This window comes from Falco cherrug, chromosome 2, assembly GCF_023634085.1.
Source record: "Falco cherrug isolate bFalChe1 chromosome 2, bFalChe1.pri, whole genome shotgun sequence".
NCBI lineage: Eukaryota > Metazoa > Chordata > Aves > Falconiformes > Falconidae > Falco > Falco cherrug.
In genome coordinates this window covers 8,157,832-8,181,417 of record NC_073698.1, presented here as the reverse complement: position 1 = coordinate 8,181,417, position 23,586 = coordinate 8,157,832, and the positions used below count along the sequence as shown (strand labels likewise).

Genomic DNA, 23,586 nt, shown 5'->3' with positions numbered 1-23,586 from the left:
AGAAACCTGCAATGACTGTGCTGAGAAGATGTTGTTTTTACATTATATATTCACTTGGGTTTGAATCCTGAATTATGGTTCACTTTCCACGCACAAAGCACACCAGTTGTTTCAGCCATAGGAACCAAATTTACGCTGACAGTCCATCAGTTTGTCTGTTATTAACAAATAGTACCTACATAATTTTCTGCACAAATTACTGTCATTAATGACAGCACCACAAGTTATTTCACCTCCTAATAATGTAAATGAAAAACATTTGTTCCTGTAGATGTGCACACCAAGATCTGTTTTAAAGTAGTTATTACTTTTTGATGAGACGTTAACTATTTTTAGGTCATGGTACTATGTAAAGCTGTGCTTTTCCTGATCAAGAGTCATTCTTGAAACTTACAGGCTTGACACAGGAGAAAACTATTCCAATTCATGAATAAATGCTATTTGTTTCATATAACATCAGGTGATATATCTTTAACTGAGTACAGCTGTGTCACTGCTTTCTAAGTTGGATGGCTCTTCCAGACAAATATTTAATAATTTGTCACCAATAAAACGGAGACAGAAGGAGCAGTCTGTCAGTTTGGGATCTGTTTAACAACCATAAATGTCAGGGAGAGACTCATCAGTTTCTTTTGTTCGCCCTCCATCTGATGAGGGGAATTCAGCGTTTATCTTATTCCTGTTGCAAAGCTGAACAGAAATACTTTCTTGAAAAGCTCTCTGCCAATTATGCTGAGGCTTGAAAATATAAAGCGAAATCAAAGTTCATCTTGCAGCCTCTTATCTATTTGCAATCAACCCATAAATAATGTCATCCATTGAGTTACTTCCTTTTTAAAAAATACAGCGAGAAATCAAGACACAAATTTACAAGTAATTTTGGCTGTTTATGTAAGGAGATTTACAGAGCCCTGATATGAAAACTTTACAAGTATGTAAATGATACAGAGAAGGAAAAGGGATGGTGCTTACTGTACTGTAGTAAGAAGGTGAAGGCACTCTGAAAATGGATTCAGGAGTCATTGCACTTTACTTTGACTCTTTTTGTCTCCCTGAAACTGTACTTTGGTCCCTTAGTTCAGTTTATTGATGATGCTTTCTGGCAACACTAAGAAACAAAGTGAAACAAAAATGTTTTATTTGTCAGTGAGAAGCACCCTATACTCTCACAGAGTAAAATCAGACACCTGTGACTTTGTGAGAAAGATGAAGACACATTTATTAGTAGGGCCTGTAGAGATAGGGCAAGGGGTAATGACTTTAAACTAAAAAAAGGTAGATTTAGACTAGACAGAAGGAAGAAATTTTTTATGATGAGGGTGGTGAAACGCTGGTGCAGGCTGCCCAGAGAGGTGGTAGATGCCCCATCCCTGGAAACATTCAAGGCCAGGCTGTATGTGGCTCTGAGCAACCTGGTCTAGTGGAAGGTGTCCCTGCTCAATGCAGGGGGGTTGGACTAGATGACCTTTAAAGGTCCCTTCCAACCCAAACCATTCTATGAGCCTATAACTTCTCAGAAATTATGCTAAGTATTTACTAACGGAATTGTACTCTGGTATACATAAATAGAAAGATAATGTGAACCCATATTTGAAATCTGCATCCAGAAACACAGATCTTTTCAGACTGGTCCCAGACCATGGAATAATTTCTAAGAGTTTGTGCTTAGCTTTGTTGAGACTCAGAGTATGACACTTACACGTGATTGTTTCAACCTAAGTTACACTATAGTTTTTAACTGAGTAAGAGTTTCCCTGATATTTTTCATCAGGACTCTTAATGAGATACGGTATAACACAAGATCCTGCTGTTAGTCCCTTGATGGGTTCTATCTAGGCAGGGTGTTAACAGGGCCTTTCCATCAGCTATTTCAATTATTAACAATTCCTGAACTTCCCTGCAATGCCAGTGGTAGGGTATAGGCCAGTCTCTGGGAAAGCTGCGCACAGCACTCCTAATGAAAGTGAAACCCTGGGAGAAAGAATGAATGTATTAGCATGTTGATTTATTCCCAGACCACTTCTGGGCCACTCCTTAGAAATTTTAGGCAGTTATTTGGATTAAAAGATTCATCCCAGTGAGACCCACAGATGTAGAACTTAAAGCCTACAAGACCAATTTTAGGTGTAAGGAAACCTGTCTCTGCCTAGAGGTGGACAAATGCAGATATGAAGCCAAGACACAGCATGAGAAGACTTAGTGCAGTCCAAAGCAAAGGAGTCTTGAGCAGCTTCCACATACTGAAACCTGCTGTGACAATAGCCTTCCGTGAAGAACCAGCCACCCATCTGACAAAATTCTTCCTAAGGAGCATGATCCTTGCTTGAGCAACAGAAAAAGCGAAAGCCAGATAAATCCTAGCCCGACAGGAATAAATGCAGACTGAAACTGCAGTTTATCTGTACTAGTATTCATCTCTGTTTTCACACGTGGAGAAGTTTGTTTCCTAAAAATGTTTACCCATCCTAGCTGCAATTAAAGCAAAAAAGAGGGAAATGAAAAATACTAAATTACTGTTGAGGACAAGCAAAAGAAATATTTGTGGTTTTTTGTCTGGAAGACAACCTCTTTAATTTGTGCAGGTTCAAGATTTAAATAGCTCTGTGCCCACTGTTTGTCTTCTCACTGCAGCGAAATTAGGAAATTTTATGATGATCACTGAATCTTGGCACTGGAAGAAACCCAATGGATCATTTATCTTCTTGACCTGAGGCAGAACCAACTCTAGTTGCACCATGGCTAACAAATGGCTGTCTGGCACACCTGGGTATTTGGCATGTTACAGATCTGGTGACCTGCCTGGTAACCTATCACATCACAATCCTCACACGTCCTAAATCCAGTCCAAATCTTGTTTATCACCATTTGTCTATTAAATTTTGTTTCACAGCCTCCCTAGAGGGCACACAGAGCAAACTCAACTCTTCAAAGATGTCCTGCAAGGCAAGAAGATTGTTATCAGGGGCCCATAACCCCCGTTTAAGTCTTTGGTACTTCAGATAAATTACTTCAGATCACTCTTCTTTCCTTGTAGGATAGGCTTTCTAAATCTCTCATCATTTTTATGGCTTTCCCCTGGAGTCCCTCCAAGCAGCCTACACCCTTCCTGAAGTGGAAAGCTCAAAGCTTTACCTGTAAAGGATGAAAGGACTGCTCATATGTCTTCTAAACCATACCTCAATTTATAAATCCCAATATAGCACCTGAATGTTTCAGCACAGCACGATGTATGAAAGAGAAGATGCTACAGCTAACAAAGTTCTAGATACTCTTCTACAGGATTCTTTTCCTGACAGTTTTCCTTTAAATGCTATTTATTGGATTATTTGATTATTTCTGCTGAAAGCACCTTGAGGTTGTCCTTGCTGAAGTACACCTTTTTTTTTTTTCTTTTCCTCAGACCTTTTTTCGGTGTAAAAACTGAGGAGTATGGCATCCTCTGTTAATCATTACTCTTCAAATTTTTTCGAGGTGCTTTTAAAGGGATTTCCTACTTGTTCCAATATTCTTCTGAGGTTCTGAAAGCAAACTGATGGCTTTATAGTCCTTTGACTCCTCTTGTTCACTTCAATGAAGATGAGTTTTCTGCTTACCCTTTCCAGTTTTTCACTTTACCTTCTCCACACAGGTGCTCAAAACCAACCATTGTCAGCGTTCAGGTTTCATCAGCAAAGTTTTGGTGGTCTGGGATCAAGACTGTCAGGACCTACAAGTGTGTAAATATCTAACCTCTTCTGAGTGCTGCCAGGCCTATTCCTTCTTCGTTTGAGGCTGAGGTCCTGGCGATCTGTTGCTGGTTTTATTCATGATAGCAAACTTATCACAGATGACCTTCTTGTGAAAACTGATACCAGCAAAAAGGTAGGCACTTTTTATATCTTGCCTCAAAAGCACCTATTATCTCAATATCTCTCTGTAGCCACAAAGTACATCTCTAAACTATAATTAGTTTCCCTGCATTACAGAGGGGATGTGATTTGCTATATTAAAATTTAAAAGTATTATGTAAAAATAAATTTCAGCAATTCTGGCTACAGCATTTGATAATCATTAGAATTTAGAAATGACACACATCCGATCTACAGAGTATGGGTAAGATTAACCCCTGGCCTACCATTTACACTGAGTTCATTTCTTAGTTACAGTGTATGCAATGTGAATGTACCTACGCTGAACAACTATACTACATGATTTGCTGTAATATTCTGTTTCCTCATTTCGGGTCTTTCTGTCTGTTGGAGTGTTGGAGTGGCTAGTATGTCTTTCTATGAATTTCATAAGACAACCTACTCATTCTTTTGCATAAGAAACAAAACAATAAACTCAAAGCACAGTTTAGAGAAAAAAAGTCGATTCTGTCCTTATTTGCAAATATGACTTTCAAAAAGAAGTCAAACATGCCTTGAAGATATTGTTCTTTCATCTTGTGCAACGTATCTCTTATCATATCCTAGAGACTTCTTGTGTTATTATATACTTTTTTACATCTCATTAAACTCTACAATCTTGCTTTGAAAGATAAGGATAGGACAAAATTCTTTCTAAAGGGTCCAAGAGCAGGCTTCTTATTTGTTCATATAAATCACTACTCAAAATTCAGAAGCCAAAATCCTGAGTAATGAACACAGAGATTTGTGCTCTTGGAATACTTGGGATATACTAGTTAGTGTTTCTCATTTCACAGGAGTTTCCCTCCACAGATATAATTTGCTTTTTTAAGCTTTCAGAGCTGTGTTTGTCTCAGAAATGAGACACTAAAGACATAAGCATTAAGCCATCTCCTTGTCTTTCTCATATAGTCAGCCAAAAAGTACCCTGGAAGAGGACTTTTTTCATCTACCAAGCACACCAAACGCTTTATGGTAAGAAAACATATTGCCTTGCCATTGTCCCAAGTGGCAGAATTTCTGAATGAAAAGAACTTCAATGAGTCTGCACACAAAGAAAAAGAAGTGATGCTCTTTCAGAAATCACATGGCTTTACTGCTCACTTGAAAGCAGCAGCGTTGAAGAGCAGCTGTCTATGGGTCAGGGAGCACAAGTCTTCGGCACAGCAAGACCACACTTCTGCAAGAAGCTTGATCTCTGCATCTGCAATGTAGGAACCTCTGCTACATGTCCAAATCAGCTCCCTTTGCACGTCACTGATGCAACACGTGCAGTACCAGAATGTTTGTACACTGCAGTCCCAGAGCCTGGGTTTGCGCTATCTTAAGATGGCACAATTAGAAAGTATGGTCATCTGCACAGACCATTTGTTTCGTGGCAAATGGCAAAGGATCTCTTTCCATCTACACTCCAGAAGAAAGGCTGCCATTTCTAGGAATAATATTTAAAGAAACAAACCAAAAACCCCTATCTGATGAAGGAAAAGCAGGTTTTCCATGCTTTTGGACAGATGGTCCAAATGGTAAGTTAAAGCTAAAATATTATAGGGAAATTTCTTTTTGCCAAGTCTTGAGATCTGGTTACCACTATTAGCTGTCACCTGAAAAGAACCCAAGTTGCATTCTTTCTTTTGTTTTCATTAACTAGAATTTTAGCTATAATTCGAAATACTGAAAGCAAAATGAAGCTGACGGACCTGCAGAAAGGACTAGGGTGTAGTATTGGAAATAGTCAGATGAATTACTATTTGCAATTAATCACTTTGGTGTCTGGCCTCTGACTAAGCCAACTGTTCCCTTCAGATGTTCAGAGATGCTTTAATGTAACTTCTTCCTTTTTTTTGATTAGTGGAAACAAAACTATTGACAATCTAGAATGTTTTTTAAAATAGGTTTCAGACATATCTTATTTAGCATATCACTTGAATCTTTAAAGCTTCACTCAGCTTTGCCACTCGACCATGACCAGAATCTCTAATAGCAGTCTCAGAAGACTTAAAAATACTGTCTGCCCGTGCTTAGGATTTCAGGGGAAAAAAAAAAAGAGAGAGAGAGAAGAACACAAGAAAAATTAATAGCTACAGCTCCCCAAGCTATAAAAGTTTAATTAAATACAATTTATTCTTTTAAATGTGCTTTTCATGGCACTGCAATATTTTGCTGATGCATGTTGTCTTGCAGACAGCAAATTTCTTGAGAAAGATCTGGACATCTAAAAAACTATCAAGACGACAGAACTTGCAATGTAGATAATTGACTGAACAATAAAGGATGAAATCACTGCTCTGTAATTTCACCTGGTTAATTTGCACATTTGGCTTTCTATTCAAAAAAAATGAAGCTCTGCAAAGAAATAAATATAAGGATTTTCAGACTACTCAGTTGCAAGTGACAGATGTCATGTCAATGAATGTATCCCACAAAGGATGCTAAAGCCTTAATATATTTTCTGATGTATCAGTACATCATATGATTGTTTATTTGTTAAAGTGGTGAAAGATCCAGCATAATCATTCTCTGAAACCTACCTGAGGAATTTAAAATAAGGAACATACAGGTAATGAAAAAAGGCCAAGACAACTGCCACTCCCTAGAAAATTCTCACTTACTCTTCCACTAAGAAAACAGAAAAAAAATACTGGCCTCCTGTCTACAGAAGGAGTTCGTTCCACATTCAGCCCAGTAGTTTAGCAAATGACGTCATTCTCCTTCTTCACCTTTTGATTTATTGTGCATCTGGAAATACTGATGAGACAATTAATGCTCTGCTACACTGTCTGCTGCATCTCCTCCCTCTTTAATGTTGGCCTGATGAAAACAGCAAAGGCAAACATAATGAAAGGGATCTTCTGTAACTCCCTTTTTAACTCTTACACAGCACTCTAGAATGGGGAAGGATATGATGAAACTACTCCCTGACCCAGAAATGTATACTCTAAAGGAAAAAAGGAGTACAAAGGCATGCTATAATGACAAAATTATGAGACTTACTGTAATTACATTACATTTTGTCAGGAGAAGAATTTGTAATTGGAAAAGAAGTTGGCCAAGGTACCTTGTGATTTGTGTAACACTTGTCACAGGCAAAAAAAAAAAAAAAAAAAAAAAAAAAGGCATTTGGTGGTGTAGAAAAGTCCTTGGGATTTTTGCAAATGATGCAGAGAAAAAGGCAGAAGTGTCAAATAGCATCTCAAAGCACAGAGATTACAGTTTACCATACAAGCCTGAGACAAAAGATGCCCCAAGAAACTTTTCAGCAGTGTGCCAGAGATCATTCTGTAGCGGGGAAATCCATTTAGTAAGCAACTTCCTTTGAAGCATTTCCGCAGGGACAGGATGTATCAAAATCAGAATTTTTACAATGGCCTGCTTTATTCTCACCCAGAAGCAAGCCATATGAGCAAACTGGGAGATGCATCCATTACTTATCCAACGGCTGAGCACAGAAATTAAAACCCCTTTTTCTCCGTATGGGTAGAGGAACTGGACAAAGAAAAGAAAATGCAATATCTTCCTCCCCGCAAATTTCCACCGAGAGATTACAGAGTTAAATCTGCCAAGGTGACAAGAACAGTACCTGTCATGTTAACTGCTCTTGATTCTCAGCAAAGTAACGATGACCACAGGAAAAGGATTGACATTCTATGATAAAGAATGATAAAACCCAAGGTCACACTGGTACAGCATACCACTTGCTGTCTCTAGTTAGAGCTAATGAACTATCTAGGCAACTGGATAGCAACACAAAATTCCTACCTAAGAAAGGACAAGCACAGAAGATTTTGTCAATTGAAATGTCAACGGTCTACTTGGCTCCAAAGATGGTTGAAATTGGTCCGATGTGACAACAATTTCATACTACCATCTTCTGCCATTTAACTGTATTTGTAACAAACAAGATGACAGATTTACTTTCTCCACTGAAGACAAAAAGAAGCTGGCCAAAGCTTATTCTTCTTGAAACAAAATCTTAAGCTTTTTGGCATCCAAGCCTACCTGCATGCCTGCCTTCCCCCGCACTGCTGCTTTTGCTCTATTGCAGCCACAGCTCATTAAGATGAATCTTGTTCTGCTGAAGCTGCCTCATCAGTAAGTATTGCCGAAGCAATTTAGTAATGGTCCTAGTGCGCAGTGCTGGGTTTTTATGGCCATCTCAATTGGCTATTAAAATACAGCACTGCACTTTAAAATTGCTACTGCACCACTTCAGAAATAACTTCAGTTAGCCTGACGGAGTTGCAGAAAGTACTGTTCATTTCATTAGAAACCTCACTGTTTGTGAATGATTTCTGGAAGCTGATACTTAAAATCTACTATGAGATTAGATGCTCATTTTGCATATTAACCTAAGATTCGTAGAACTGCTTGGAGAGTTCTTAAGAACTGAATGGTTTCAAGGGAAAACCAAAATGAAACAAACAATAGATATGTACATAAAATCGCTGCATGGCCTTCCAAGTATTTTGTTTATTCCTTTACTGCTAATGGAAAATGACAGTGAAACACAAAAGAGGGAAGTCAGAATGATCATTAAAATATAAGACTTCAAACAAGTGATATTCTGCAGCTCACAGGACATCTCTAGGTTTGGGTGAGACGACCAACCAGATGGATGCCTTTTGAATTCATTTGAAATTATCCTTGTTGATCTGGAAAATCATTACGTTATTGATTGACTACTTATCTCAAAGATGGTTGAATTCGGTCTGATGTGACAACAATTTGATACCATCTCCTGTCATTTAACTGCAATTGTAACAAAAACCACGACAGATTTACTTTCTTTCTCTACTGAAAACAAAGATGATAGCCAAAACCTGAAATAATAGAACTGAAGTGCCACTCTAAAAACAATAACTATTACTATGTGAGATTACGTTAAATAAGCACTTTTCTTCAGGAATGGAAGGAATCACTCTACAGAATGAATGGTTTTTAAGAAATATTTCACATTTGGTAAATTATACAAATGAGGTAGCCAGTCTGTAGTGGCCAAAGGCAGATAATACATTTACTGCTTTATTTGTGCCATAAAGCAGAAGATGGTAATACCAGCTGTATGCATATATCGTCACTTAAATTAAAGATCAATGTCTTCAGTCTGTGAAATATGAAGGTGAAGATATAACCTACCACTTTATCTTCATCAGGCATTGGCAATACTAATATGTCAAGATATTTTTGAAAAACAGCAATGGCTTTTATAGCACTATCACAGAGCTTTCTAATGTTATGATTTTCAAGAGAATACAATTTTCATGCGATAAACTATGCAGATACTCACATATTCTTACATTAGACAATCCTAGCCTGCAGAGGAAGTCATGCCTTTTAGTGACATTAACTTATAAATGATGGTTTTGAATCACTATCTTAAAATTAAAAAATTATGTATTACTGCTTGACAGAGCACTTTCTGCTAATTGGATGAAATGTGAGTCCCTTCAAGCAAAGACATTTCACAAAAAATGGTATTTTAGTTTCAGTTGTAGTGGTTTTCTATTTATACCTGTAGTAAGTGATAGTGTGTTACAGTAATAGAAAGAGAAGCACTTAAATTAGAGATGAGAACCTAAATAGTTTGTTAAATCTGGGTTTGGGAAAGTTTGCCTGCTTCCTCATTTTTCTACAGCTCTGTTTTCTAAGCTGCCCCATTATGCTCTTAGATCAGGGTTCACAAAAAAGCTTACAGCACAGAAGGAAGAGAACACTGAAAAACAGAAGTAAATTCACAGCTGATGAGATCATAAGAGTGAAATTCTTAAAAGACTGTAAGAAAAGGTTTAAGGTTCTGTTCAAACTGTGAAAAAACAATTCTGTTGGAAACACTTCAGAACTATAAAAACTTTTCTTAGCATGAAATAAAAAAAGTTTTGAAGGTTTCAAGTGATCATAAATGAATAAAACATTTGCCTACCTTGCCATACAACCCCCTTCCCCAAATGATAAAGTTTGCTATGCAGTATTTAGTGTCCCTTAAATTAAATAGGCCAGTATAGTAGTAGAAGTGATAGCTATGTTAATGAAAAAATATGTATCGTCATCAGTCTGAAGCAAGCACTTGCAATCAGTTATCTAACAGCAAGATCTGAAAGCTCTCAGTGTTCTCTGAAATTGGGAAAGAAATAATTGGGGCTCTTTGTTTGCAAAAGTTCCCACTTTCATTTTAAGTGCTGTAGCTATTACCTGAGATAAAATGTTAACCCATGGCTTTGCTTTAGTAGATAGAAATGATAAGATTTCTCCTTTCCTGACTGGGAGCAATATTATTGAAAATTAAAAAATGTCCTTAATCTGCTGTTCTAAATTGAGTGCTTTATTTTGCAGACATTTTATAATACAGATAATTCTACTGAAATTTTTTTGACTATTTTGGTTGTCACTGCAAGCTGGGACGCTATCCATGCAACAGAACACAAGATTTTTCTAATAAAGGCATCAATCCAAACTAAAATATGTCAACTTCTATGAAACAGAAGTACAAACTTCTGTGACACTACAGACAGAAATGGAGTAGAGAACATTTAAGTACAAATTCAAGGTAAATCTAGAGTGAAATCATACCTTATATTGATGGTCAATTTCTCTGCATCTTCTCAAGAAAATTCCATAACGAATCAATGGGTTAAAAAATATACTACTTAAAACATACTGATTCTTTTCTCAGTATAGTAAGAAAGCTTCATTATGGTCCAGTGACTTTATTCACTGTCATCAAGAATAAAACAAATAGTTATGTGAAAAGAAAATCTACCACATGCTGCATAGTCGCTTCAGTCCAGCACAGAAAACAATGAAATGGAAATTCTGGAACTGGTTATGCCCAATGACTTCATCTAACATTTAGGTGGCTATACATAATTCGAAAAATAAATACATATTACACCCTTTGTATTTATCCCATCTTATTTTTGAGTATTTTATCGAGATGCTTGGTTTGTCTTTGCTGATTAAGAATATTAAGTTACGGAGGACAGCCATCCAGAGAGAGATACAGAACTGGGCTGAACAGTGCTTAATAGATGAATTAATTTATAATGTAGAGCCCTAAAACATAATAAGACTCCAAAAGGATTAAATGAAAAGTCCTGGAATGATCCTAATTCTGAGAGCAGGAAAGAGTAGAAGAATAAGTGCCCCTGAACATCTTTGTGAAGTGTCTGTGCTGGGGGGGTTGTACCTGAATAGAACGTGTCACTGGCTGAATTCACCAGGAATGAGAAAGAAGCATCCTTACAAACAGCAGAAAAGAAACATAGCTGCTGGTCTGTCCAGAGCCTTTCCAACCAAAATACAGCGAACAAAAGGCCAGCTCGAGCTATCACCACAAGATTCTCACACGGCTCAAACATCACAATGATAGTTACTACTGAATTTCATGAAGGGTGTGGGAAATTTATCTTGTTTCTCTATGACTTTATACTCAAGCCACCAGAATATCCAGATGGCAGAATCAGCTATCCTTTATATTATTCATTTTTTTTTTTTTTTTCCAAGTCTGCCATTTCTCCTCTCAAGTTTCCTGGTACTCAGCTGTTCTGCTTCACATATCCTAAACTTTGTTTCTGCAGCTGTGTTGTCTTTTAAGATATCACATTTCCTATAGAATTGAGGTCAGAAGTTTTTTATTATGTGATCCAACACTGCTGTAGTTACTGGAATCATCGGTTTTTACATTTTTTTTTCTTCTGTTATATAATATCAGAGCTTAAATTATCAGTTAGGCATTGGTAGGTAAAATATTACACACCTTCTGTGTTTAACTGAGTTTCTGACTGCCAGAATTTTTTTACAATGGTAAAAATCCATTTGTCTGACTGATTCTTTAAAAATGGAAATTTTTAAAAAATAAAGTTTAATTTCTATAATTAGTCTTACATCAAGCATACTAGTTTACATTTCTGGTTTTAGTAAAAAGTAGGTTTGCAGTGTGATAGGATAGCACGAAAATCCCAGAGGGAAGTGGAATTCTTTTGCTTTAAAGTCCTCCAGCCAAATGCAATTGAATGGGTTTGAGCACTGTAATCTCTGAATTGTGACTGAAGTTCGCAATTCACTACTCATGAACATTTCTTTTCAGGGTCTTATTGGAAGGTAACACAGAAGTTATATTAAAAAGCCAAACCCCACCATTAAATTGTTTTGTTTTGAATATCTGAAGGTTTGTTCCCCAGGCGCAAATCCTGTAGTGTATGCGATCCATTCTCATTACTGTTAATCTTGTTATGTTTCAACACAGAGCAAGAAAAGCATATTACTTAAAGACAGGATCTTCAGGAGTGTCTAAACCCGATTGATTTTCAATAAGAAAGCTCCATTGCATATTCTTCCTCTGCTTACAGCCCTCAGCTAAAGCAAAGACGCTGGCTGCTAAAACCTGCAGTGTCCTGAGAGCCACTAAAATAAAACACCTACTGTTTACTACTAAATGCTATACAAAGCCAAACAATGAATCACTAAAATTGTATGTCTGACTGAAGAGGGATACAAAAGACAATCTCCCAAGCATCTGAAAGAGAGGAAGATCCTGCAGTGATCAGTTAGCAATTACCTTCAAGACATAGACTACAGACATCAGCCAATGTTGTCAATCAGGTGTGGCAAACTGGTGGATGCACAGCTGTAAAATACCTGCACAGCTGCAGTTCTATTTGAAACTTTGATTTTTCTATTAAACAATTCATTTGTGTCTTTTTCTTTTTTTTTTTTTTACATCTTAAAGAGTTACGTGGCCTTTTAGCACATATGATGCTAGGACAGCCTTTTTTTTTTAAGCAACAGGATCAATTGCATGGGGATCAGCACTCAAAAGGGATCACTTGGCAGCACACTACCATGACCTTTCCCCTGTCATATGCCCAAAGCCATTGCTACCCAATGCACGTTTCAATTCTTATGTTAAAAAATACATTTGCAAAAATAACCTATGTCTTTTATATGGTGGCTGCTAGCTAGAAAAATTAACATCCATTTTTTAAAAAATCTAACCTTTATGGAATTGTAGCTTGTAAAAGCTCTCGTTCTGAATGCCTTAGATGAAATTAGAGGAATACTTATATAAAAAGCCTTGCAAATTTCCTTCTTTATCACCTTCAAGTGCTGAAAGATATGATCTACTACACATACACAGGCGAGCTAGTGATCTCTGAGTTTACATGGTATTATGGAAGCCAAGACTTGCTTTCATGTGGTAAATTCTCAACACTGAGGAATGAACTCTGTATATACTGAGTTATATCCTGACTGAGACAGACAGGAAAAGAAGCAACTGAAAAGATATTTGCTTCTGCAAGTTTAGTATGGAACAGCCTTCTTGTCTAAAAACCAGTCAGCTTTCTTTATAGGCTTTGAGAGTAGGAAGGAACGGTGTGGGAACAACCATGCTGATTTTCAGGTCCTGTTCTGGACGCCAAAACATCCCAATGCCACCCCGAGAAGTAAGAAACACCATGTATATAAATACTAAGTTGTTCTTGCACTGTATAGTAATGGTGTGAAAGAGCAGTTCACAGATCAATCACCTGAAATAAGAGTAGATCAGCATCACACAAGTGACTAGCGCTGAAACCTACAGCCAAGATTCACAGGTTTTATTCTCAGCTTCTGCCATGGGTTTGATACCTCTCAACAGATAGTACATTTTTCAGGGAAGATTTGGAATAATTCAAAGAAAAACTGCTACAGATATTAAAATTAGTATTTATAAGATTTCTAGCCAATCTATAACCTATTTTCTTCATTTTGCTTTTTCATCTGCGGCACACAGAAAGCATACAAGGGCATGCTTCCTTACTGTCTAAATTATAAAGATGAAAAACCTTGCTTTTGCAAAGAATTAGCCCATCATTTTTTTTTTTCATTGAACTTTACACTTATTTCTATACTATAGAAGAAAAAAATTAAAAATATATTGAGCTTAATAAAAAAAATCATTATTTATAGCACATATCTGTAGTAAACAAGTAAGTAAATAAGTAAACAAGTAAGGATATAGCTACAAGGTTATGTTTGTGGCACTAACCAGGCAAAACTTCTTTAGCTTGTCATAAAATGCACTTTTTTGGTATCCATTTTTTTAAATGAAAATAAGTGTAAAATTAAATAGTTTCAGGCATACAACCAAAACACAGATGATTTATTAGATAATGATTTCCCCTCTTGTCCATTTCCACAATGCTGCAAAAATTTGGTAATGGTGAATAATTTTTACTGTTTTATGAGAAGGTGAAAGGATATGTTAATTTTACTTTCGTTAGCCTTAGGTTACTCAAAATGACTATCATATCACACACTTGGTTTAATTCTGAAGCTTTAAAAACACTGCTGCCTACACTACTATCCCGAATTCATACACATACAAAATATCATTAGAGATGCTTTTCTATTAGAAAGTCAATTTAGCATTGTAATTGACCACAATCCAGACTTTTGGATGTTCACCCTCAGATCCGTGTTTAAATATATCTGACTGTTCTCCAAGAGTAGAGGGTGATGAATACACTGCTGTGTCACATAACCATGACATACAGAGAAGAATTATAGTGCAATACTGAAAACTGTGCCCTATCCTTGCTTACTATGAATGGATAATCTCAGCAATTCCATGGGTATTAGAAACAAATGTACTCCATTACTGGTATAAAAAACTATGTAGAAGCGCGCTGTAATATTCAGATGAGATGGAAGGGAAACCACTGAAAATGCTGCAGGTTATTCACAGTAGATAAAACAGGTAGAATAATCTCATGTGCATAGCATATATATTAAGCAACATGCAAATAGCCTCATTTCATGTATACACCATTAATTAAAGACCTGCTTAAGAAATAATTATTATGGATCCAAAAATTTGCTGCTGTTCATTCTATTCACATGTACTGTGAAAATACCCATTTTCTTTTCCCAGAAATAAGCTTTGAAGAAAAAGCCAGAGGGAAATTCCAGGCAGGAAAAACAATAACATGAAATTTGTTAAAAATAACACTTCTGAAAATAAAAATATTTTGCAAAAGGAAAGGTGAAAAGACATTATTCACAATTAAGACTAATGCTTATCAAAAGGAATTTAGGGTTTTTTTTTCTGTAACCAGAAGATTCTGCTGGAAGTGATAAAGCTGATTTAGACTAGTGAAGGTTTCGTGCTAATCTTCCATGCAATTTTGTTGAAGGATAAAATAAAATTCTCCTACATATCTGGTTACCTTAGTATTTTTGTCATCTTTTTCCAAAGATAACTGTAGGAGAAACCATCAACATGAATGTAGAAAGGGTAAGTTGGATAATTATAAAGCCTCCTGAAAAAAGGGAAAATTCAGAAACTCTGTGTACAACCTCACCTTAAATGAAAGTCAAAGGTCGCCGTAGAAGAACTTTAGAGGAAGTATATGTGCTGCCAATGTAAAGCATAATATCTCTGCATCTTGCATTTCTTTGGGAGGTAACAAGCTCTCTCTACAGTAAACATCAAATGAAATAAACCACAACTCCTTGAATTGCTTTATCTTTCAGGAAGAGACATGCAACCATGAATTCAAGTTCTACCAGCCTAAATTAACTGCATTTCAGTATCTGACAGGTCAACCAGTTAAAAAAAACCAACAAAGTCAGATGCCATTTGAGCTACGAGAGAGGTTAAGCATTAAGTTGAAAATTTCATTTTCATATTTACCTTTAGGTCCTTTGAACAACTTGATCTCTACCACAGTCTCCAGAATAGGTCTCCTTCGACGAACATACAGTCGTACTATGGAGCCAGCCTCTTTTAGGGCCTCCACGGCTTTGCTATGTGACACTTCTGACACGTCGACCTCATTCACTCGCAAGATACAATCGTTGACCCTACAAGAAAAACAAAGAACCATAGATGCTAAACGCTACAGCTGTTATTTTGGACCCAAAAGAGTTTTGTTGGTGGTGCTGTAAAATGAAGAACACTTTCACTGAGAAGTCTGCCAGATGACAGACTTAATGTGATATGCTTCATCAGCAATGAGACAGAAACACAACACTGAGTCCCTCCAAAACACATACCTGATTTAAACTGAAGTCTACCTAATCACCCACACCTGCCATCCTCCTTCATAAATTGGGGTTGGATCCACTACAGTAATAGAAATGAGTAACAAACAACTTGTCTTTGCTAACTAATATAATCGAGTTACAACACTCATGCTGCATACTATTACCAGTACAGTCGCTCTTAAGGAAATCAGCTTATTTAATTTAACACAGAGACACAAGTAACTGTTCAAATACTTCCTTAAATATTTCATATTTCTTCATCAGAGCCAAAGAATTCTAAGCTGTCAAAGTAAAAATGCTGTCTTACAAAATGCAGACAATTTAAAAGAGAATGCTTCATGCTAAATAAAGAATGAAATTTACTCAAATTAGGTTTTCACCACTGGTTGTAGGCTCCAAGATCTGCTGTGTGGTAATAGCACCTGTTTTTCATAGAATACTAACAAAATTCCCTCATATTCATACTTTGGGAATTTACTACAGCATCGGAGGATGAACTAATACATTCACCCTCAAAACGTCCTGGTTAGATGAAGTAGTATTCTTCTTACCTGACAGATCTGTCCAAGTTAAAAAGGAAATCTACACCTTGAGAGCACTACAATCCATCTGAAAAGCAGCAGGCTAATGACTTAACTCTTGGGCCATCCTTTCTTTGCACATGAGGCTAAGTGAGAAGAGCAAATTCCAAAGAACTAGATGAATTAAGACTCTTGTGAAGTACATTTATTATGAGATACCTCTAAGTATTTTGGGTACAGAAGGAAAAGACATACACAAATGAATGTGTTCTTCTGCATGTCTGAAAGGACAACCAGCAAAGAAAATATGGGTTGCTAAAAATATTCCCATTTCCATTATGTTTCTATACATAAAGATCAACTATCAAATTTTACTCTTTACAACAAAAGAACACTTGAGCTGGATATTTCTTGGGAGTCTTAGCACATGAAGAGATAATGAAGCTTTACCAAAAGTTTATCTGAACTCAGAATTTAGGATGGATTTTTGTTATGTACTTGTGCTTCTGTTTCTGTTTAAAAACAAAATAAACCAGAAAGACCACAACTATTTGAAACCAAGGACTTTGTGTGTTATCAGTCTTTTCGAAGGACATTTACAGGGGAAAATGTGGATAGCAGCCTTTATCTGACAACTGGTTGAACTTGAAAAGGGCACAAAATTGATACTTCACTTTTGATAAAAAGTACTGTATTGCAAAAGTTTCCAGTTTTTATTCAATGGTTGGGTTTGCTGCTTTCCTTCAGTGCCAGAAGTATTAATTTTCCAAATGTTTAATTGTGTGGTTTGGCTGTCAAAATAATAAGTACGTTAACATAAATTGCTTTACTCTCTTAAATAAATCATGAATACATCCTACGAGCACTTCCCACTCAGAAAAATAGTAATTATGTCTAAGCTGCTACTCTTCCTATTAATATCACTATATAGCTGATTCTTGTCAAATGTATGACTTTTATTGCTGTCACATCTGAAATACAATTGGCTATACCACGCTTAATAAACAAACTATAGGATCCTAACCATTGGATGGTTATGAAGATGAAAAGGAAAAGGTTATAAAAACACTAAAAAGGAGGATTACATTTATTTTGTTTTCATATACTCTGTGCCCTGCATTGGTAAATACTGCTATTCCTCGGTAATCCTATCTACCTGAAACCTCTCATAAAGGCTCTAGTGATGCCTCTAGTTAATGGAAAAAGTATGTCTTTTGGAGAAAGTCAATAAACAACATGGAATTAAATGGAATTAACCTGCCCAAATCAGTAAGCCACACACCTCCATTTACTGAAAAAGCAAGACCCTTTGGAAAAGGGCATTTGCACTCCAACAGAAACGTCACCTTAGTGTCTAAAATTTGTCTTTTTAGAGTTATCTACTTCTTTAAAACAGTTAAGATGATCTTTAATAAAACATACATAGATTAATATTGCTAGTATGGCATAAATATAGGAGTGAGAGAATACAAAGTTGATCCAGTCATAGAAATAATTTCATACTAAGTATTTTGTTTGTACGCAAATACAAATTTTGTCAGAGCAGAAGCAGCAGGACAACAATTACCCTATGCAGTCTGCTATGATGAACACATCCAGAGCTGGATATCCAGCTACACCCTTCCAAACCTGCAGGCTTTTTTCCTCCCTCACAAAGAGCTGAGTTTTTTAGTCTTTAGAAATAAAAGAAATAGAGTATTCAAGAACATACATGCACATGCAAAAGTGTGCACATAATATACGTGCCTATAGAGTCCTGCGGGCTTTAGCAATATTTTGTAGATCAACGGAACACAATGATCTCAGAGGTCTACAGATATTCTTGGAGAATATTCAGACCTCTAAAACAGCAGGTCCATGGTGTAATGAAATAAATGCCATAAGCTGATGAGATGACTCTAACCTTAACCGTAATGGCTGAACGATTCTTTTAGTATCATTCATCTAGAAACTCCAGAACCTTTTCTAAATTTAGAAACGTAGAGCACTTGGATGACAAAACCAAATCATTATTCATTAAAAAATAAGACAATTTCAGAGAAGACAATAAAACAAGAAAGCTGAAGCAACACCTCACCACTCAGACTGTGATGTCGTAATTTTCTCCTTAAATCTATGCAAGAGGTTTTCAGGGCCAGTACTTGGCATAGTTGTTATTACGTCAAGCCAGAAGTCTGTGACAGGGGTTTTCGGATATTTTTTCCTTCTATTTAAGCTTTTACAGTACAGTTTCTCCTCTGTAAGAACTCTGCTCTTCTAGTTACATATAAATAATGCAACAGTATAAATGCTTAAAATAATAATAGCAAAATAAGTTGGTAAATCCAGTTTAAGAAAATTCTTGCAAATGATCAAGCGTATGGTCTTGCCACTTAGGGCACATTATTCTGTTCTTGCTTTCTCCAATGTATTTGCCTGGCTTCGTTGAGATATTCATGTGACAACTATATGGCAAAAGTTTATTCCAGTTGATACATGGATCCCTCTCCTCATTTATCTCAAAATCTTCCTAAGGCCTGTCGGTGGGTATACATTATATGTAGAAGTTTGTTTCAGGCACAGTTTCAGAACTGTGCCAAGGGGAAGATCTGCCTCATAATCCAAGACGACAATACACAAGTCCAACAAAAAAGATCCTTATAGTTTCACCAATACCTACAGTAATTCAACAAAAAAAAAAATCCAGGCAGGAAAAAAATGGTTCCAAGATGGCTCTCCTTGTTTCCACAAGATAGCTTGCATATATATTTTTAATATTAAACCATTTCTTTAACACTCTCAGCATTTTAAAATTATTACCATTCTGCTTGTAAACATTAACACCATATATTTCTTTGAGAAAGGTCTATTCATACAGCTATTTTTTAAGACTACAAAAAAAAATTTAAAAATTTCTAATGAATTGTTAAAAGTTCTAATGAGAGAGAAAGCAGAAAAGGAAGTTGTATTCTAAGCTATAGCTAATGACTTTTGCAACAAATAAGAAACTAGAAAAAAATCTATTTTCTCTAATTCCATACAACAAGAACTCTTAAAAATTATTCTCAAGATACAGAAATCTGATTGGTAAGATTTAACAATATAATCTCAGCATCTGATGATGATACAGGTTCACAGAGTTCTTCACTAAATTGACTCATGTTTCAATAAAAAGCAACATGTGATTAGAAGTATTTTGGAGAATGCATGTGCCATGCTGAGAAGAAGAAGAAATGTATGAAACCGTGTCCTAACCATATTTTAAAAGAACATAAGCCTCGGAACAATGTTCATGCTATTGTTTCCCTGGAAAAAAGAGGGACTTCATACCTCAGTTCAGCACAGTATACAAGTCTCTGATTAATTTTTGAGGTATAAGTATTAACCAAAGCATTTTAGCCAAAATACTGAAATGGGGACTTAGCATTATGCGTATATTTAAATTGATTCAAGTCTGTAGAATCACCCATGCATGTAGCTGAGTTAAAGTAAATTGGGCAGCTCTTCCCATGGCACACTACTCATCTAAATACTTTAACAAAATGGATATATTCTACAAGACTTTCGTAGTATAATTCAGATATGAAGGATCCTAGATTGTAAAATATAGAAGACATGCTAAAATCATGCCATGACAGTTACAACTGATACAAGAAATATGAAAGATGTTTTACTGTTAAGGGGGAAGGTCAGGAACACAGAAGTTTACCAATAGTTGTTGCTGTCTTCAAAGCAAATAAGGGATTGGATTAAGGAAAAATACTATTCTTTAAGGGCTTATTCCAAGTTTGTTCTAAACCTGACTACCTTAATCTAATTTTCATGTTTACCATTTTCAAGAAACTGCAGAAATCCTTGAAAAGCTGATAATTGCTTCAGTCAAGTCATAAGTAAACAAGACAAGTACAATCCTTAGGCACTTATTAGAAATATAGTAAGTGACAACTGGCACTGATCATTCTGTTCACTTGTTCTGGGCAATGTGGTGCCCAAAGAGAAACCCAAAGCAGCAAAGAGTCCTGGAAGACCAAATGGTCCTGCCAAGACACATTAGCCCACTTGCAGCTCCACAAAGGAACTAGTTGGAACCAACTATGGGCTCAAGAACAAGGCAAGGATCTGTGCTCCATGGGACATCATGACACTGAAACCTGCAGTCATCCACAGGTCTTTGTTATCATCCAGGCACCTTCAGATTAATTGGCAGCCTATTAACGGGACAGCCCTGCTTCTCACAAATACAGTTACCATGCTTTCTATTGCAGAATGGCCAACGTTAATAGATTATTTCTAAGGAAATTTAACTTATTTTTTATCTGCCTTCTCAGAAAAGCTGAAATTGATATGGACTTTATTTATTCTGTGGTCAAGGCTTAGAAATCAAGGTAAAAATATTGTTATTAATTAAGGGAGAATCAGTGCAAAGCTATGAAATATATCAGGTAGACAACAAAAGAAAGAGAGAGCAGCACTAAAATTTTACTCTGTTTCTTTGCTCCTGTTTTGTCTAAACTTTTTAGCCAAAGTTTCCCTACAAAAGCTGACGCTTGCTTTCTTCCAGAAGTTACAAGAACACAGCACTTCAAGCAGGAACGCAAGATTACAGGTGACAAGCTGAAAAGGACTGATTATTATCCTTTCTTCAAGGGATCAGAGAATACTAACATAAATATATTATCTGACCCTAGGAGAATCAGTCTAATCCCATAGTTAGGGAAGACTGACTCCCCTGCTTTTTTTTTTTTTTTTTAAAATTCTATATATATCCTTCCTATCCCATAGTAAGCAAAATTTACAGCATATACGGGTAAAAAATGTGATTATTGGTACTGGCCCATATAATTCCTTTCCAAGAGGAACAAATTATTATTATTTTTAAATTTTAACTAAGAATTCAGAATAAAGGATCTCAAATTTACTACAGCAGCCTTCAGACCTGTCTTTCCAATTACAGAATATAGAACTAAACCTAAATGCCAATGATATGTATGTACCATAGGGTATACTGTTTCCTTAGGTATAATTGTCCTTAGGCGCATGATCCGATTTCTGTAGTAGATTCATCTATCCCTTCAGGCCCCTTTCTGACATTGTAAAGTAGTAGAAAACTACTGCTGTGTCTATTTTAAAAAACAAAGAGATAAAACTTAGCAGTAGAAGAAAATTTCTGGCTATTTCTGTAAGCTAGAGAGGATCTAGTGCTTATGAAAATGTCTGATGAAGGTACCAGCCAATCTTAACTCAAAATTTGATGCTTATGTGCTTTATAATGAAATTCCAAATATGGCATAGAATGGTTAATGACTGAAAATAATACTTGACAAAAGTTATGATTTGGGAGGGGGTAATAATTTATGAATGACACAGAAGAATTTGAGCTGAATTTCATAAAAGTCTGAAACCCTAGGAGTGATTTTGATTTAAATATATGTTCAAATGTTGGTACAATGAAATGGAAACCTACTGTATTTAACATGAAGGCACTATCTGAAGCACTGAATCTAACCTATGCTTCTAGCAAGAGCAGAACTGTCTTTGGTTCTGAGGAAAGTAAAAAGGACTAAACCACAATGTTTCATTTCTGAGAAAAAAATATTCCTTCAGTCCTCCAAATTGTTAAGCAAGTGGCATTAATCTATGAAATGAAAAACAATTAAATAAATTGAAAAAAATCTTTTCCCCCAAAATGCTGGCCTGGTGCCACCCCAACTCTTCCTGTGCAACCCTGAGCAGGTCACTTAACTTCTTTTTTTCATAATCTTCAAATAGAGGATTAAAGCCCCACCTGCATCCCTCTTCCTTTGACTCCTGTTTACAGTCTATATAAACTTTCCAGAGAGGAGTCTACACCTTCATGGAGCATCTCAAAGAGGGACTAACCCTCAGGCTCTAGGCGTGCTCAGCACAGGTAACAGATAACCAAGAAAAGCAGCTCCCCTGCCCTTTCCTGGCTGTCTTCACCCTTGGAACCAGCCTTCAGCAGCAAGAGGATGAAGGGCAAACACTTCCACGACGCACGAAGGTTGCACCGAGCGTGTGCCCGTGTGCGCGCAAAGATGGGAACTACACTCTTGCACAGCATTCCTGCAAGTAAATACACCCAGGTGGATGCTTTCTCCACCGGAGCTGGAAAACCAGTTTCAGTGTGTTGGCTGTCGGGAGCCTGAAGGCTGGAGCATGGCTGAGCTAACAAGTCTTGCTGAAAAGCAGGGCGTGCTCATTTAAGCCCAGTGTTGTGCTCCTGCAGCCTCATGATTCATACCAGCAACTGGAATAATTTTCAGCCCAGAGACTGAAATCAAAGAAATATCTTACAAATATCTTTAAAAAACATTATCTTACAAAATGTGTAGATTTTACTACAACATAATGGAAACGCAGCCTGTCCTACAGCATACCAGCAGCCTTCAGCCACAGCTGCCTGCATGAGATTTTGGAGGGTGACCTGAAATTGTGTTAGTTTACCCCTACAGTTCACCCCTTGGAATTTTTGTAGTGCTTTTGCAAAGAAAACTGCCACCTATCTTTCCAAATGAAAGTCGACCTCTAGCATGCTCCTGCCTAAATGGCAGAATGCACAAGAAGCAGAGGAGCAGCAGAAGCAGCCTGCACACGGGGATCCAGCTCACTCCCACACCAGACTGGTGCAGTGTCTCAGTCTTTCTTCTGATTCCCATGTCCAGGACTCACTAGCACAAAGTCCTAGACCTTGTCCTCCAGAAGGCTGCACGAGAAAGCAAAAAGGACAAAGGAAATCCCTCCTTTGTATACCAGGAGTCCAGTGATGGCGCAGGAGGTAAAAATGTCTACTGGTATGCAGCCAAAAATTTCAGATCTCATCCAGGAGGGCTTAAGGTCACACCAGCATGGCTAGCAGATGTACTACCAGAGGACTCTGAGCTTCATTTCATTTCCAGAACGGAGCCTGGAGCCCAAACTGTCAGGGAATAATTCAGATTTCAGAAAATACTTCTGAATTTCAGAATGTGCTATTGCCTGAAATGACTGTGTGTTTCCACATCCTGTTAATGACATGACCTTGCTGAGACCTGAGATACAACCAGCACAGCTACCCAACTGTCATAAGACATTTACATTTATTGTCCTTTGCTACTGCTTTAGTTAATCATAGGTTGGGGTAGGTTTTTTTTCTTCTAAACAGCAACCATATTAAAGAA

General features: G+C 36.8%; 1 protein-coding gene across 22 annotated transcripts in view; it reads right to left on the bottom strand.

Moving 5' to 3' along the window:
• The window catches only part of DLG2 (discs large MAGUK scaffold protein 2), a 1,040,325-nt gene that overhangs the window by 316,060 nt on the left and 700,679 nt on the right, over positions 1-23,586 (bottom strand). For all 22 annotated transcript variants that reach the window (XM_055702908.1, XM_055702907.1, XM_055702910.1 and 19 more), the window contains one exon: positions 15,556-15,725. In XM_055702908.1, coding sequence (XP_055558883.1) covers positions 15,556-15,725 — 170 coding nt within the window. The remainder of the gene's footprint in view (positions 1-15,555; positions 15,726-23,586) is intronic.